This window comes from Cantharellus anzutake (genome assembly GCF_015039405.1).
Source record: "Cantharellus anzutake strain C23 chromosome Unknown EI90scaffold_68, whole genome shotgun sequence".
Taxonomy (NCBI): domain Eukaryota; kingdom Fungi; phylum Basidiomycota; class Agaricomycetes; order Cantharellales; family Hydnaceae; genus Cantharellus; species Cantharellus anzutake.
This window is the reverse complement of record NW_024067018.1, coordinates 177,058-192,906: the sequence shown is the minus strand read 5'-3', so window position 1 is coordinate 192,906 and position 15,849 is coordinate 177,058. Positions and strand designations below refer to the sequence as shown.

Below are 15,849 nucleotides of genomic sequence, written 5' to 3'. Positions count from 1 at the left end.
AGTCGATATTCGAACTGAGGTACATCGACAGTAAACTACAAGTATAAATAGGAAAGGAGAACAGAGAAGGGACCGGTCGGTCCGGCGCGGGACGGGAACGAGATGATAAGTACGACAGAACTAAAGAGCGATGAGGACCAGGGTAATGGAACAGAAGAGATGAATGGAACAGAGAACGGCGGAGTTGGGAGGCAGAAAGGATAAGCCGACAATCTAGGCGCGCGGGTCAGAATGTCAATATACGTATAAATCAAATATCAATAAAGGAATAATCAATTGTCAATAAGGAATGTCCATAAGGAGCGGATCAGCGGCGACCATAACAACCGCTAGTTAGTTAAGCGAGTGAATAGAATAAAACGATACCGGCCGAATGGTTGAGGAACCCAAGTGGTGGCGGGAAAACGAAGGAGGCGCTGCTACGGGGCCGTAGAACGGGAACCACTATCGGCGCCGCTAAGTGATGGGCAATGGCGAGATTAACGGGCGCGAGTAACGGCGTAAGAATGGGGGTGCAGAAAGTGGTAGAGGGGCGGGGACTTTGCGGGGCCGTGACAAAGAGCCATCCAATGGGGTGACATAGAATGTTGTCGGGGTAACATCGCTGGTAGCAAAGTGGATGGGGAGATCGATGGCACGCTTTATCATGTGATTCGTCGTGCCGTCGAACAAGCGGAGCTGCATCGTGGGTACAGAGTAGGTCTGTAAATTGTGTTTATTAACAAGCTTAGTATCAATAAAACAATTGGAAGAACCTGAATCAATTAGAGCGGGAAAAACAAAAGAGGGATCACAGTTGGTAAGAGAAAATGAGGGTGGTCCATTAGTGGAAAACATTTTTGAACCGGGGACGGAGGCCCCGGAATTGGAAGACAAAGGAGAGCCGGGGGCATTCCCCCTTGAAGTGGGAAATCGACCATCACAGGAACCGAAAGAAACAGAGAAAGAAAGAGAATTGGGGTCCGATAGGGCGGATGCGTTCAAGTGTACCTCCCTCTTTGCACGAAGGGGTTGAGTACAACCCTCCGATCGTGTGGCATCCGGAGGGTTGCTGGTTAGTTTTTTGCGTCAGACGATGAGTCTGACTCCGGCTCTGGTGTCGTGGCCGGTTCTGGTGTGGCGACTTTGGCCGCTCTGGCCTTGGCCGCACTTGACCCGGCCTTGTAGCACTCTTTAGCTACGTGTCCCGGCTTACCGCAGAACATGCACAAGTTGTTGTCAAAGCGCTGTTGACACTCTTCCTTGGTCACCCTGCCATCTTTCCCGAGTTTTGCGGCGAGGTCAGATTTAGGCTTACTGTTGGGGTGCTTGTCCTTTGGTTTATTGGTGGTGGATGTGGATGGTGTGGTGGGGGAAGGTGCGGCGGATCGGTGGGATTTGGCAGGGGGTGGTTTCTGGGAGCCTTTATCATAGGTGTCGGAGGCAGGTTTATGACGCCGATTGGTCTGGGTCTTTCGTTCCCAGTAGCACGTATCGATTTCATCGGCGAGGTCCCGTAGGTCGTATAACGACGTTGGCTTACCAAACCGAGTGATTTCATCTTTGATATGATCGGGCAGACCGCGGTAGAACAGGGCGCGGAGGGCTCCTTCACCCCAGTTGTCCAACTTACCTGCGTAGCGGTTGAACTCGGTGACGTACTTCCCAATGGTCTGTCCATCCCTCATTGTTAGGTTGAACAAACGCTCTTCAGCTTCGCCAACAGGGTCACGCGGGCCGAAGTTACGTTCAAGTTCTCCCACAAACCTTGTCCAGTCGTTCATCCACTGTGGTTCTTGACCGGGCTGGTGGCCGTGAAGGATATCGGGCTCAAACCAGTCCAGTGCCGCCCCCTTCAAGTATGAGGTGGCGAATAGGACTTTGTCAGGCTCGGTTGGGAAGGCTCGGGTGTGGGTCATAAAGTTTACTTCACATTGGACAAAGAACGTACGGAGTTTGTTACGGTCAGAGCCGTCGAATGGTTCGGGTTCACGGACCTTCTTATGGGCCGGTTCAGGTCGAGGCGGCGGTGGAGGAGCTGGGGGTGGTGCCAGCGGCGGGATCATCTGGCAGATGTCGCGAGTGGTTCGAGCAAGGTCGCTGATTGCCTTGGCGGGCTCTGGTTCGGGTTCTGGCACCGGCTCGATTGGTATCTGGGCCATTGACTCAGCCTCATTACCAAGTGAATCGCTGTCAACTTCGCTTGGCATTCGTTGCCAGCGGCATTCGTTGCCAGCGGTATCGACAGCGTTTCACCGGTGTTGAGGACCGTAAGTCTGCCCGGTCTGCTGTGAAGCTCTCGAATAATGGTTCATCTGACTCTTCCATATCAAATAATACGTTGTAGGAGAAATAATATTCAAAGAATAAAACAATGATCTATCAGAATAGTCAACGAACAGGTGACAAGTTCAGACGTTTAACAGATCTCATGATCTTTATGAGACTGGACAGACATTAGATCATTATAAATTATCTACACCCATGTAGTATGAGATTTAATCTACTACAATCATGCCTAGAACTTGGCATAGGTGTAATATTCAAAGAATATATCCCTACAACAAGAAAATAGCACATAGACGGCAGAATAAGAAGGAACATTGGGAAAGAAATGTAAATATCTCGGGAACCAGTAAACTTTTGACTGTAATCTTTTCACCATCTGAAAGGACTGTTTCTTAACTTTATCCACGGTTTTGTTTCATTCTAAAAGCTTCAAAACTGACGGAGATATCGCTCAAACGGCAAAACACCTTATAATTCATATATATTTATTTGCTAATTCTTACAAAAAGTAATGTGACTCAAGGGAAATATATTGGCGCCCGGAAGTCTGGCGGACCGAATACCATATGATAGAGTATTTCCCGGCGCGGGCGGACAGTTTTTGATCGCATCAGAAGAGGAGAAAATGCTAAAAAACCGGATCTTGTATATTTTCCCATGATTCATCAAAACTTTTTGATTTTAAGCTCAGATAAATCGGAACAAAAGAATGATTGATGATCTGGATCTCGGATCATAAGCATGAAGTGATTCCGAAGTCCGCGGATCGGTTAATTAATTGGGAAGGCTCTAGAACATTAGTAATGATGTGGCTTCACAAAAAGGGGTCAATTAGAGAACAGTCTAGAAAGTTCCTTTATAGCCGAGTCATTTCTAAAGATAACCGTTCGTAATTAAGGCGGTGTAGAGCATAGCTTCAGTGCTACAAGATCTCGCTAAGATCGGCCCAAAAGACAAAGAAATGAATTACTTATTGCTGAGTCATGTCCTAAGTCCATTATTAAGCTTACACAGCCCAAGCCCCTATATCATTCTAGAACTACAAATGTAGCACATGTAACTAGTGCGAGGCGTGGGAGTAGAGAGGCCTCTGAAAAGCATAAAAGGCCGCCGCTTCTGCCCCCTCTCAAACCTCAGGTAGAAATAAAAGTTTAATTCTCCTCACCAGTGGTTGGTTCATTTGCTCCAAAAGATAAAAGCAAATATTAGTTGTTAGCTAATATAAAACTAACACATCACTCTAAGCGTGAGTTAGGGTCAGTTAGACACAGCTGAACAAAAGTGTCATAGTGAGAATTAGTGAGAATTTGGTGGAGGGACTTCTTAATTGAATAATCTCTCAGCAATATTTGGTTATCACACCACAGGAGAAAAGCGAGCAATCCTGAACCTGCTAGATAACTAGCACGCACTCTAAGCGATAGAAAGAGCAGTTTGGTCACTCCTGTATTGAGTAACATTTATTGCGGAATTATTTTATTAGTAGTTTTCCTTCAGTAAATTATCAGGAAAATCACATCCTACTGAAAAGTGGTATATCTAGGTGTAATATTGACTAGAAATCATGGTAAAGTCAATATAAAATTTTATCCATAGACGATCTATACGTCAGGTGAGATCGTTGGGGGGTGTTTATTGTTGTTTAGACAGTGAACAATTAAATATTTGGCAACCAAAACACAGTCAGTACACAAATCAGCACAAACTCTAATATCGTTATTGGACGTAGGAAACTGGTTACATAAGGTGATCCAGCTCCGCTCCTTCAGCGTATCGCCGCAGGTGATGAATGGAAGACCTCCTTCCACACCTGCTACGGCTCCTACGAATGGCTAGTCATGCCATTCGGTCTCACCAACGCGCCTGCAGCGTTCCAGCGGTTTGTCAATTCCATCTTTGCCAACCTCCTCGACGTCTATGTTGTCATCTACCTAGATGATATTCTCGTATACTCAGAAGACGAGGCCTCCCACGAGGAGTGTCAGAGACCAGATTTTAAGACGAAGGAATGTCTCCGTAACGGAGGGCTTTGGCCTCAGCGACTTCTGCCAGGAGCGCTGTGCCTAGTGACACGTCCGTGCCCTAACTTACTGACTGGCACTTAGAACCTAGTGGGGGTAACTCTAGTTGATTTATTTGCTGGGGCGTAACCTATGTACAAGTAGTGTATATATATGGTTACAGCGGAGGCGGTTCCGCAATTGGCGGAGCCGGACGGAGCGGAGCTAACGGGGTTAAGACATTAGCCGACTGAATATTACCGACGAGTCGGTTCGCGGGGTTAGCGGAAAGGCAGGCGTTAACCCAGAAACGGAAAGGAGGGATAAGCCCGAAGGTGGACTCTGCAGGGCAGGCGAGTGTATTGCCCAGCGGAGGCGGGAGTGCGCTAGCGGACGTCGGAGCTGTCCGGAAGTCTTCGGGGCTCCATACTTAGGGAGGCGTAGGTAATAAATTGAAATGAGGGGGTGGTGGTCATCGAGGGGCACCGGGAGGTTTGCGGAATACGGGGGCTCCGAGGTTGGTGAGGGGGGAGCGGAGTGAGGACGGAGGGGTCGGAGAGCCCGGGAGTCGATGGCCGGGGATGGATATGACAAGGAGCACGTCCGAGAAGTCCTCCGCTGGTTACAACAACATGGTCTCTTTGCAAACCCGAAGAAGTGCGAATTCCACACAGACACCACGGAGTACCTTGGGTACGTCCTTTCTCCCAACGGGCTAACCATGTCCGCGGAAAAGGTTAAGGCCATCCAAGATTGGCCCGAACCCCGTAAGGTAAAGGACGTTCAGTCCTTCCTAGGATTCGCTAATTTCTATTGGCGTTTTATCCACGAATATTCCGATATTGTGGTACCGCTGACCCAACTCACCCGCAAGGGAGTCCCCTGGGTGTTCTCTGACGACTGCCGCATGGCGTTTCAACGCCTTAAGCGGCCTTTACCTCTGCCCCCATCCTAACCCATTGGGTCCCCGACGCGCCGATTATTATTGAGACAGATGCCTCCGATTATGCAATATCGGGCATCATCTCCATCTGCTGCCCGGATGATGAGATACGCCCTGTTGCCTTTCGGTCAAGGACGCTGACGGCGCCGGAACTCAATTATGACACCCACGATAAGGAGCTTCTAGCCATCTATGAAGCCTTTCGAGGATGGCGGCACTACTTAGAGGGCTCGGGAACACCCATCGATGTGGTCACCGACCACAAAAACCTGGAATATTTTTGCACCACTAAACTCTTGACCCGCTGTCAGGCACAGTGGTCAGAGTTCTTATCCCAATTCAACATGGTGGTCCATTTCCGCCTGGGAAAATTGGGCACGAAACCGGATGCGTTGACTAGACGTGGGATGTCTACCCCAAAGAGGGGGATAGGGACTACGCTCACATTAACCCTCAAAACTTCAGACCAGTGTTCACGCAGGAGCAGCTCACATCCTCCCTAAGAGCTACATACCTCACCGAACCCGTCCTCCGTGCAAGTTCCCTCGTTGACGTCAACGCTATCCATAAGGACATCATCACCGCCCTCCCCCATGACCCCACCGTTGCGGACTATCTCACCGCCGCGATACCAGAGGATTCCCGCTGGTCTAGGGACGCAGATGGCTAGACAACCGGATCTACGTCCCAGACACCAACAACCTCAGGCTCCGCATGCTGAGATACAAGCATGACCACCCACTCTCTGGGCACTTTGGACGCAACTGTACCTTGGATCTTGTCTGCCGGGAGTATACTTGGCCGGGTGTGCGCACCTTCGTTAAAGACTACGTGTCTTCTTGCACCGCTTGTGCCCGCGCCAAAACTCCCTGCCACAAGCCATACGGCCTGCTCAAACAGCTCCCAATCCCCGAATGCCCGTGGCACTCCATCTCCATGGACTTCATAGAACACCTCCCCGCCTCTTCTGGTTACACCGCCATATTGGTCATTGTTGACCGGTTGTCCAAACAGTGCGTCTTCGTACCGTCTACGGACACCGTCACGGCGCCGGATTTGGCAAAGCTGTTCTTACTCCATGTCTTCTCCAAGCACGGCGTTCCCTCCCACATCACCTCGGATAGGGGATCCGAGTTCATCTCCCACTTCTTCCACTCCCTGGGCAAGGCCCTCGATATACGGCTACACTTCACCTCGGGATACCACCCTGAAGGTGACGGTCAAACCGAGCGGATGAACCAAACCCTGGAGCAGTACCTCCGCATTTATTGTAACTACCAGCAGGACAACTGGTCCGAACTCTTGCCCCTCGCCGAGTTCACCTACAATAATGCCCCAAATGCTACCACGGGGGTTTCACCGTTCTTCGCCAACAAGGGGTATCACCCCAACCTTGCCGTCCACCCCAAGCGAGATCTGACCTCAGCGCAAGCACAAGATTACTTGGTCGATCTCGACTCTCTCCACCAGTTCCTCCGTGAAGAGATGACCCATGCCCAGCAGCGCTACCAAGGCCCTGCAGATGCTCGACGGCTCCCCACACCGCCGTTCGACATTGGCAGCTCAGCGTTTGTCAAGGCCAAGTATTTCCGCACTACTAGGCCGTCGGTGAAACTCGCTGAGAAGAACCTTGGGCCGTTTGAGATCATTGTGCAGCCGGGTTCTCATTCATGCACACTCCGCCTCCCCAACACCATGAAGGCTGTGCACCCAGTCTTTCATGTCTCCCAACTTGAGCCACAATACCCAATTCCATCCTCAACCGGGAACAGCCTCCGCCGCCGCCAGTTGAGATCAACGGCAAACTCGAGTACGAGATTGCCGAGATCCTAGATTCCAAGACTGACCGACGGCACAACTGCAAGCTGCTGTACCTGGTACGTTGGCTTGGGTATGAGGGCACTGACGAGGAAACCGAGTGGCTCCCTGCCATGGAGCTGGAACACACCTCGGATCTCATTGCCGATTTCCACGCAGGATATCCGGCGAAACCGGGACCACAACACATTTGACAACAGAGGATGAGATTGTTAGTCGGTAAAGGCAGAGTCTAACAACAGAGTAGAATAAGAGTCAGAGGTACTAGTCTCAGCCTGCCCCACTCTCTCTCCACCCAACCTTGCACCTGCTCCTCAGCCTCCGCGTGTTCCCTCCTCGACTGCATGTCCATTAGGCATCGTTCCTCAGCATCGGTGACGTATTCGAGTAGGTGGCCCGCTATAGCGGTCAGGCCCATCAGAGTCTTGTTCACGGCCAGGATTGCCTCGTGGATTCGCGCAAGGTGATCCTCAGTGGAACGCTCTCCCTCGTCGTCCGATTCGTCATCGTCCACGTCCAAAACCTCCGCATCCTCCTTAGGCCCCTTCACTCGTGGGTGCTTCGCCACGGGTGACGTCCAGTCCCTGCATCGACACTTCTGCTTCAGCCTCTGGCACTCGGCGCAAACACTGCGATTGCCCATACCCAAGACGCAGGCAACCTTATGCTGGACACAACGATCGCAAGGTGGGGGATCATCTCCCACTGTAGATGGTTGATTACTGGCCGCAGGACGCTGTGATCGAGACGATCAGGATGATCAGTAGCACCCGCGCCCCTGATCAGTTGACCAGGACTACTCACCTTCCCTGTCACCAACTCAGCCGTTTTCCTTTTCTTCTTCTCCTCTTCTTCAGCGGCGAGACGAGCTGCCGCTAGTCGCTCTGCCTTGCGGTGAGCCTCTTCTGCACGATGCAATTCCTCCACGTGATCAGCCTCAACTCGGCACCGTCTGTGGTGTTCCTGGCGTTTCTGGAGCATGAGCTCCTGCTCGTTGCCAGAGTCGTACTGGAGGTCTTCAATTTTCCAGGACAAGAGGTCCATTGCGTGGACCTTAGGGGGCATCTTGGGTTGCGATAGCAAAGTTAAGTCCTTTTGTTCAGATCGCCATCAGAATCAAACCCGGCATAGGCCGCAGGTTTCTCACGTGCGCATGGGACTTCAAGGGTTCAGTCCCAAGGGGGGGATACTGTCACGACCCAGCAATTCCCACGGTCAGGTGATCACTCCCCACACCTTCTCCCTCCCCCACTTCGACCCCGTCAACTCCGCTGCCTGCCCGACGCCGCCTGAACAAGCCCGTCACCCTTCCCCGTCACCGCTACCTGTTTCCATGGCCCGTCATGGGCCTACGAGTCTTCCCTTATCACGCTTGTTTTTCTTGATGGCCGTGCACGGCCGTCCTTCTCCCACACTCTTTGTTTGTTTTCGTCCCTTCTTAACCCCGCCCGCAATCTCCATGAGATCTGGCGACTTATTTCTATTCATTCCGTTATACTTAAATACTGGTTGTACACTACCTCGTACTTTAGTTCGAAAATCAACTAGGGTTACCCCCTGCACTCTCTGTCTGACCCAGTCGCACCTCTTGCCTCCTGAAATATCAGGGCCACGTCAAGTACGAGGCGCAACGCTCACGAACGAGTCGTTGAAGCCGAAACCCCTTTCCACCGCGATTGTCATCCCCACCCTTGACGGGCTGTTACGCCGAAGTAGCGGACCTTAACGGTCGCCAACAGCGAGTCACGGTAACGCTTTTCTCACGCCCTGACACAGGGCTCCCTTGAGTCACTGAGGCCAAGGTCCCTCCTTGCTAAGTCTCCGGTTCCACTCTGGAATCATCTGCTCTCGCCCCGTTCTAACACCTGGACCCCTTTCCACTACCTCCAGAGTCCTGCCCTATTCCCATCTGCTCCAATCCCCACCTTCAGATCTGACCCCACCTTCCACTCCTCCTGACTAATCTCTGCCAAAGTACGACCTCCCATCCCCATCCCATATCCCGAACTTGGACACCGATCATACCTCCACTCCAAGATCCTGTCCTGGTCCTGACCTCGGACTTTGACACCACCCCAGCTTAAGTCCATTGCATTGGTGACCTCATTTCAGGTAAACACCATTGCCAATATTCCTCAGACTTTCAATCCCACCTCTGTAAGCTCCACTACCTCCAAGCTTCATGGACCTACCCCAGCTCCTTCGCCACTTTATTGTATACTTCGCATTTCTGCCTCACCCTTATTTGGACTACTGCTTCTTTCTATTTGGCCAGTTAGTGTCAGGGCACACCCTGCCTGACCCCACTCTGCTGCCCCCTGTCAAGAACACAGAAGAGGGAACGAGCATGTCCTGGACCTTTCCCTGGAAGGGAGGCCAGAGGTAGAGGACAAGTGGAGGGACTGTGGCCTCAGCGACTCAGAGGGGAGCACTGTGCCAATGTTCGATTATGCTTGCTGTTGGGTCCTTAACTTCAGAATGGGGGGGCACAAACTCTGGGGGGATCTAGTCATTGATTTTGCACTGAAGTGCCATCAACTACGGTACATGACCTATATACATAATTGTCATGACTGACAAATCCCGGGGCTCTGTCAGCGGCGAATCAATGCCGACAGGCGATTCCTCTGACCCGAACCCATCCGTACCAGCCCCAACCCGATGTCTGTTCTATCGACCATGCACCGCTTCTGCACCTTCCGCAACCTCTGTCCATTTCTGGTTGTCCTTGACACCTCTGGTCAGGTAACAAGACTTGCGGGCGGAGTGGACCTGTAGGAGGAGCGCGGACTCTGCAGCATGGACTCAGAGGGGGGAAGCCCCCTTTGCAGAAGGAGAGACTCAGACCAGACAGGGGGGGTACTCTAGTTGATTTCAGACTGAGGTCCCCAACAGTATTTACAAGGTATATAAATAGGCAAGAGGGAATATAGAAAGGCCAGTCAGTCCGGCATGGTCCGCACGGAGATAAGCGGGGATTGTCAAACTAAATAAGGACAAGAGCCCGGGAACTGGAAACGAGGAACAGATCAATAAACAATAAGTGGCAAGGGTTATTGATGAATAACTGAATGAGATCAATAACCTAGTGCCAATAAAGAGGGGATCAAATGCCGATATTGGCAGGGAAGCAAACAATAAATGGCACTCAGCAAGGAATGAATGATAAGCTGCCAAGTGACAAATGGCCAGAGGAAAAGTGGAGGTCAGCACACGGCACCGATACAAGTCTGCAAAGGGATGCGGGAATCAGCATGGTGCTGATGAGTCCACAACAGAGGGTGGTCTGTCAGTGCTGTCATAAAAGGACAGCATGATGGCCAGCAAGATATGGAGGGGAGCGTCGGCTCCTCAGTGGAGCATACCGTGTGCGCAGTCATGACTCATAAGATGAGTGAAGATCCCGTATTGTTGCTATTGGTTACTTGGTGTTCGCAGTGCAAACGTACTGGTAGTGGGTTGTTAACATGAGTGTACAGCAAGGAATGACTAGTGGGGCCTTTGGTGACTTGGCATTCCCTTTGGGAATGTACCATTGGCAAGGAGGTATGATGACTGAGGAAGGACCAGACGATGGATGGGTGGCTACTTGGCGCTCATGTAGCGAGCATACCAGCATCACAGGAGTATGAGCCTCAGAGTATTCACGATCCCTAAGTGTCAGGGACAGCTCCGAAAGCGGCGAAGTCCTGGCATGAGGGACCCAATGGGACAGATGTCGGCTGTGCGTAGCGGTGATCCTGTCGCAGGGGAGCATCCCCAACCACTCAGTCTGAAGTGGGAAGTTGAGAAGAAGGCTGCTTCTTCTGTTCCCACCCCAGGTGCTATTATATACATACAGTCAGGGTCACGTGGTGTCAGGGCACAGCCCCTGACCCCACACACCCTCAGGTACCCTTCCCCCATTTTCTCCTATTTTTCCCTTCATTGTTCCACAATCCCGCATGCATGCAGACCCGTGGGAACTTTCTGGGCAAGTTACTTGCCCAGAAACCATCACAGCCATGACCATGGGAACTTTCTGGGCGAGCAGCTTGCCCAGAATCTTCCCATGGGGGGGTGCCAATTATGGAAAGTCGGCAAAGAGCCGAAAACTGTATAGTTCCTGACTCCCATTTGTAGCGGCTTCACAGGAGGTTGAGAAGGTTACCCTTCTTCTCAACTCATTTCCTGTGAAGGCTGGGGCTAGCCCCCTCAGTGAGTTTGAAGATCTTGGACTGGGACTAGATACCCCAGCGACTAGGAGGATCCCCCTGGGCCTGTTGTGGAACAAGGGCCGGGCCCTGACATGTGGGGGGAGCCATGTCATCTCTGCACACAGCCGGACCTCTCTGGGTGTCTCCATGGGAGATCCTGAAGGTGTGCCGCTCTGTAGGCAGGAATGTACACGGTGGGTGTGACGATCAGGGGAGCAGTATTAGGTGTGTGATGATACATAGAGAAAAGGGAAGTCGACCATGGAATAGAAATAAAGACAAAGAAGAAAAAGGGAGAGGAGGAACAAAGAGTGGTAGCAGGGGGAGCGGAGTGGGGCAGTGCAGTGCTGGTGCAGCGCTGGTCAGGTGGGGTGTGCCCTGACACTAAGATCATAGTATGGTGTCATCTGTCAGGCGCTGGAGGGAGAGCTGAGTGATGATGTTCTGTAGGATACAGGTTCCATGGGATGAAACACAAGTCGAGAGTCTTCAACTCACGACTTTGAGTTCTCACAGTGGGAACTGTCAGAAGACTCGATGTAACCAGGCATATAGGACATGTTGAGGGTTGTACAAGCACAAAGGTTCAGCTGAGTCACAAAAGAGGGGTTGTTACAAGGGACAGTGCACAAGACAGTTATAGAGTGTAGTAGTTCACAGGAACCACCTTTGGCAGTTTCCGTACATGACGCATGACTATCTACAAATGGAAAGGTCGTGGGAAATCCCGCGAAATACAAACAACCTTGGCCAGCACCAAAACCCCAATGGGAAAAGCTTTGCACGAGGGGGGGGGATGGAGTAGAACAGGTTAGGGTAGTAGGGTATCGGGATAGAGAGCGAAAGAGAGAGAGAGTGATGGAAAGGGGAGGTCTTTGACTATGCAACGGATATGGTCATTGGAGACTCTGTATCCATAACACCAAATGTTGAAGTGGCATTCCGATTCCCTTATGGTTATTGTTCCCTTTTATGGGAAGTTTCATTGTCCTAACGCTTTAGCCTTTGTTCATTTGCGCCACAGAAATGTATATAAGTATGATGTGTAGAGCTGAGTGCGATATCTAATGACATTGTGATATCGCACTCAGAATGTCCGGCTGCAATGCCACGATTATAACACCAAATCCCAATGAAATATGGACTCAAGAAGCACAAAATGGGTTAACCCCGATACTTTATTTTGAAAATGATGGACCCAGGTTCCAAAATGCCCTATAAATACATTCTAATTGATCATGTCACGGAGGTGGGAGCGCTCCGAGGCGTGGCAACACATCCAATGGGTTCCCACTTCCTTTAGCTTCTCTCTCAATGCCTTCAACTTGTGCCTCATGGTGTCTTCGGGCTTCCAGAGATACCCATGACTAGACTATTTTGTATTTGCAATGTGGTGGAGATCCAGTCACCTATTGTCAAGCGATGGACAACGGATCAACGGTATCTGCGCAACCATCTAAAGTGGAGGGCCTCTTTTCAGAGTTCAAAACCGGAGTCGATGCGTATAATAAGAGGGTGTGATCCAGGTGGGGTGTTATCAATTAATAAATTCATTGAAACATATACTTTATCATATCAATATCATGGTCAGGCTTAATAAGCTCGCCATCAACTGCTCCTGTAGGTCGCTTGATATCAACATTATTCACATTCATTGGATATCGCACTTCCTCAATTTTACCTGCCCAGTCAAAGTCGACTAGTAGAATTCCAGGCTTACCGTCTTTCCGCACCATGACGTTGGTGGTTCGGATATCACCATGCACAAATGCTTGTTGGCGGAGCGCCTGCACCTTCTCTTCGATTTCATCTTTGAACAAGACTTTCATCTCTGAATGCCGCAATTCATGATAATCATCCTCGATTAAAGCCATGACAACCATATACCATCCACCCGCAATGGGCTGACACCTCTTCAAAGCAGGTGCACAACCAAGCGAGAAGCATGCGAGAAGTGCATCCTCAGAGCATCGGTGGGTGAACTTGATGAATATTTTCTCATCACCGACAGTGCCGGAAAATAGGAGTCTGTTCTCGTCAAGCTGCGATGAGTATTCAAATGGGTACTTTGTGGTACTGCACGGGGAATCGAAGTCAGTAGGATACGGAAACGTAATGATTGGGTTAGAGGTTATATGTGGAAGTTCGGATTCGTAGTAGCTATTCAATGCGAGAATCGCATTTTTTGTTGCACCAAAAAAATGGGCAGCTTGCATGCGCATATCAACGTTGGATGCATGATAGAAGAGCGGCAACATGGGGGCTAGGACCTCAAGATGAGGGTGAATGGTCAAGACGGCACCGGCAAAGCCAATGTGGGCACCTAGGGCATGAATTTAGGGTGTATCCAGGAGAAGAAATGTGGAAGCTCACCAGCAAGGTAGAGGAGAGGATAAAGCAAGGGAGACGCGAACAGGTTTCGTCAAAGTGGTTCCTTATGAAGGCACTATAATACCAGGCAGCCTCGAAAAGAGGCTCAGCACCGCTGGTGGAAAGCTCTGCCTTGGCCTCGATGAGTGCAAAGCAAAAGCCCTTGTAGCAAAGATCTCCATCAGTACAATACTTGCCAATTCCAGTGGGCAAAAAGTCGAGACCATAGCTTGCGAAATCTTTTCGAGCTTGGTCAGCCCTGTCCCCTTCGTTGGCGTAAATATTTGACATAGAATGGGAGAACTTTAAAGCGAAATCATGGTCTTTCTTGGTGGGTGTATAAGTTTTACAGTCATCTTGGAACTGGCTGAATATGGGATGATAGTGAGATGGGTATCGTGGCAGCGGCGGTTGGGGGGCGATTAACGCAAACGCAGGTTTTTCCTTTTTCTGAATGGCAACAAACTTTTTAGGTAGGCCTCCTGAGGAAGGGGCCTCTTGTGAAACAGATGAACCCCATGCCTTGTGGGCTTCGGCGACTCAGTCACCTTTATATAATAGGGGACGTTGACTAGTGGATGATATAGGCTTGCCAGGCGGAAGCTTGATAATAATGTGTAGATGAAGTTGGGGCAGTGGATCGGGGAAAATGGAGAACAATCAATGGACAGGTGATAGCATTTCCTCATTCTTAAGATCGATCCCTTTTGCATTCTCGAAATTATAATCGACTGGAATGCAAACCCTCCAGAGTGTGAGGGAGTCTGCGTCAACGTGTTCGAGATTAACCTTCTTCTCCTCCTTGATGGCTTTCTTGAAGGTACCGACAGACTCTGTACTCGCAATTTTGACCGGAAAGATATTGTTGGCGTCACCGCCACAAATGAGACAGTACAGTTCGAGAATAGGAAGATCTAATTGTGGCACTAAAGACGAGCTTGAATGAGAAAATACGTCACAGACAGAGATAGCTCCATGACTATCACTCACCATCATGCGGGAATTGAACAACGATGTGTAGGTCTTGATCGTCAGGTTCGGGAAAAGGTGGGACAATCTCTTCACAGGCAATAGTTCGTTTTGAAGTTTAACTTTCTCCTCGAAGCCATCGTCGACTGGGATGGAAACCTTCCAGAGTGTGAGGGCATCTGCGTCAATGTGTTGGAGAGCGACCTTCTTCTTGTCTTTGATTGCTTCCTTGAGGGCAATGACAGACTCTGTACTTGCAATTTTGACCGAGAACACTTGGCCAGTCCCATCGCCAAGTACCCAGCAGTTGAGATTGACAGACATGGGTTATTGGCAAGTCCAAACACTACATGAATCTGCGGGCATTCGGCTAAATCCGAGGCTTGCATCTTCACATCGTTCAACCTATCCGGTAGGCACAAAATCTGTCGCTCACGTTTGTGAAATCGCATCTGATGTTTCCTTTCCACAAGACCTTCACACACAAGCTCATTCGTCCATGCCGGTTATGGTTGCGATTCCAGCAGTCCTCTAGCCGTTAAGGGTGCTCTCATCAAACACTGCATGCATTGCTCACATCTCTCAACATACCTTGTTGCCCTACAGATGTCCCTGAAGGGCCTCTCCTCGCAGCTAACTGAAGACGCTTAGTGTGTCGCTGGTGTGTCGTGGTTAGAGCACTCTCTTTAGCCAATCAAGCCACCGGAATCATCGTCTGTGTGGAGACGCCCCATGCTAGCGCCATTTCGTAGAGGTACCCAACTCAAGAGGGCCGGAGGCTGCGCCCTTGCACCGCTGCGTCTCGTGGTCGTTTTCTTCGTCCAGGCAACGCGCTGCAAAGGCCGGTCTCCCACCCTGACCCTCACAAGCATAACCATTACGAGCCGCCTCGTCACCACTGTTAACGGTGCATTACACAACGCACATATTACCACCTGCCCACTCACACTCTGAGACTCAGATCTTGCTGTAAATCCCCAGAACAGTAATCCAAGCTCTGTGTCGTCTCCTGCCATTGAACGGGCCCGACAGGCAGAACGCGAGCAAAAAGTCGATCATGTCAACCGCCTTGCATTTCTGGGCACTCTCCAAGTCGACACGGATGGGCTCTTCCATTTCTTCCGCCCTGATGTCGTGTTATCACCAGAGAGGCAAAACAAAAGAGGGATGTCACACCGATAGGATTTCAAAGTTCCAGTCAGCAAACGAGATTAACTGGCCGAACTCGAGCTGGGCCTTGATCCACCACGAATGGGAGCTTTCTGAATCTCTTTGGCGGTATTGG

The 15,849-nt window shown here is 50.5% G+C and overlaps 2 protein-coding genes across 2 annotated transcripts; one reads left to right on the top strand and one right to left on the bottom strand.

Annotated features, from left to right (window-relative positions):
• Positions 1–12,735: 12,735 nt before the first annotated feature.
• Positions 12,736–14,925, bottom strand: EI90DRAFT_3077263 (uncharacterized protein). The gene is made up of 4 exons (XM_039061718.1): positions 14,650–14,925; positions 14,265–14,532; positions 13,634–14,117; positions 12,736–13,548 (listed from the first exon to the last, which is right to left on the bottom strand). The coding sequence occupies exons 1-4, from the start codon at positions 14,886–14,888 to the stop codon at positions 12,776–12,778; spliced, it is 1,764 nt and encodes a 587-aa protein (XP_038911041.1). The 5' UTR covers positions 14,889–14,925; the 3' UTR covers positions 12,736–12,775.
• A 111-nt stretch (positions 14,926–15,036) lies between these two features.
• EI90DRAFT_2396868 (uncharacterized protein) lies at positions 15,037–15,830 on the top strand. Its single transcript, XM_039052968.1, has 2 exons — positions 15,037–15,471; positions 15,526–15,830. Exons 1-2 carry the CDS (start codon positions 15,297–15,299, stop codon positions 15,744–15,746), a joined length of 396 nt encoding a protein of 131 aa, XP_038911040.1. The 5' UTR covers positions 15,037–15,296; the 3' UTR covers positions 15,747–15,830.
• Positions 15,831–15,849: the final 19 nt, after the last annotated feature.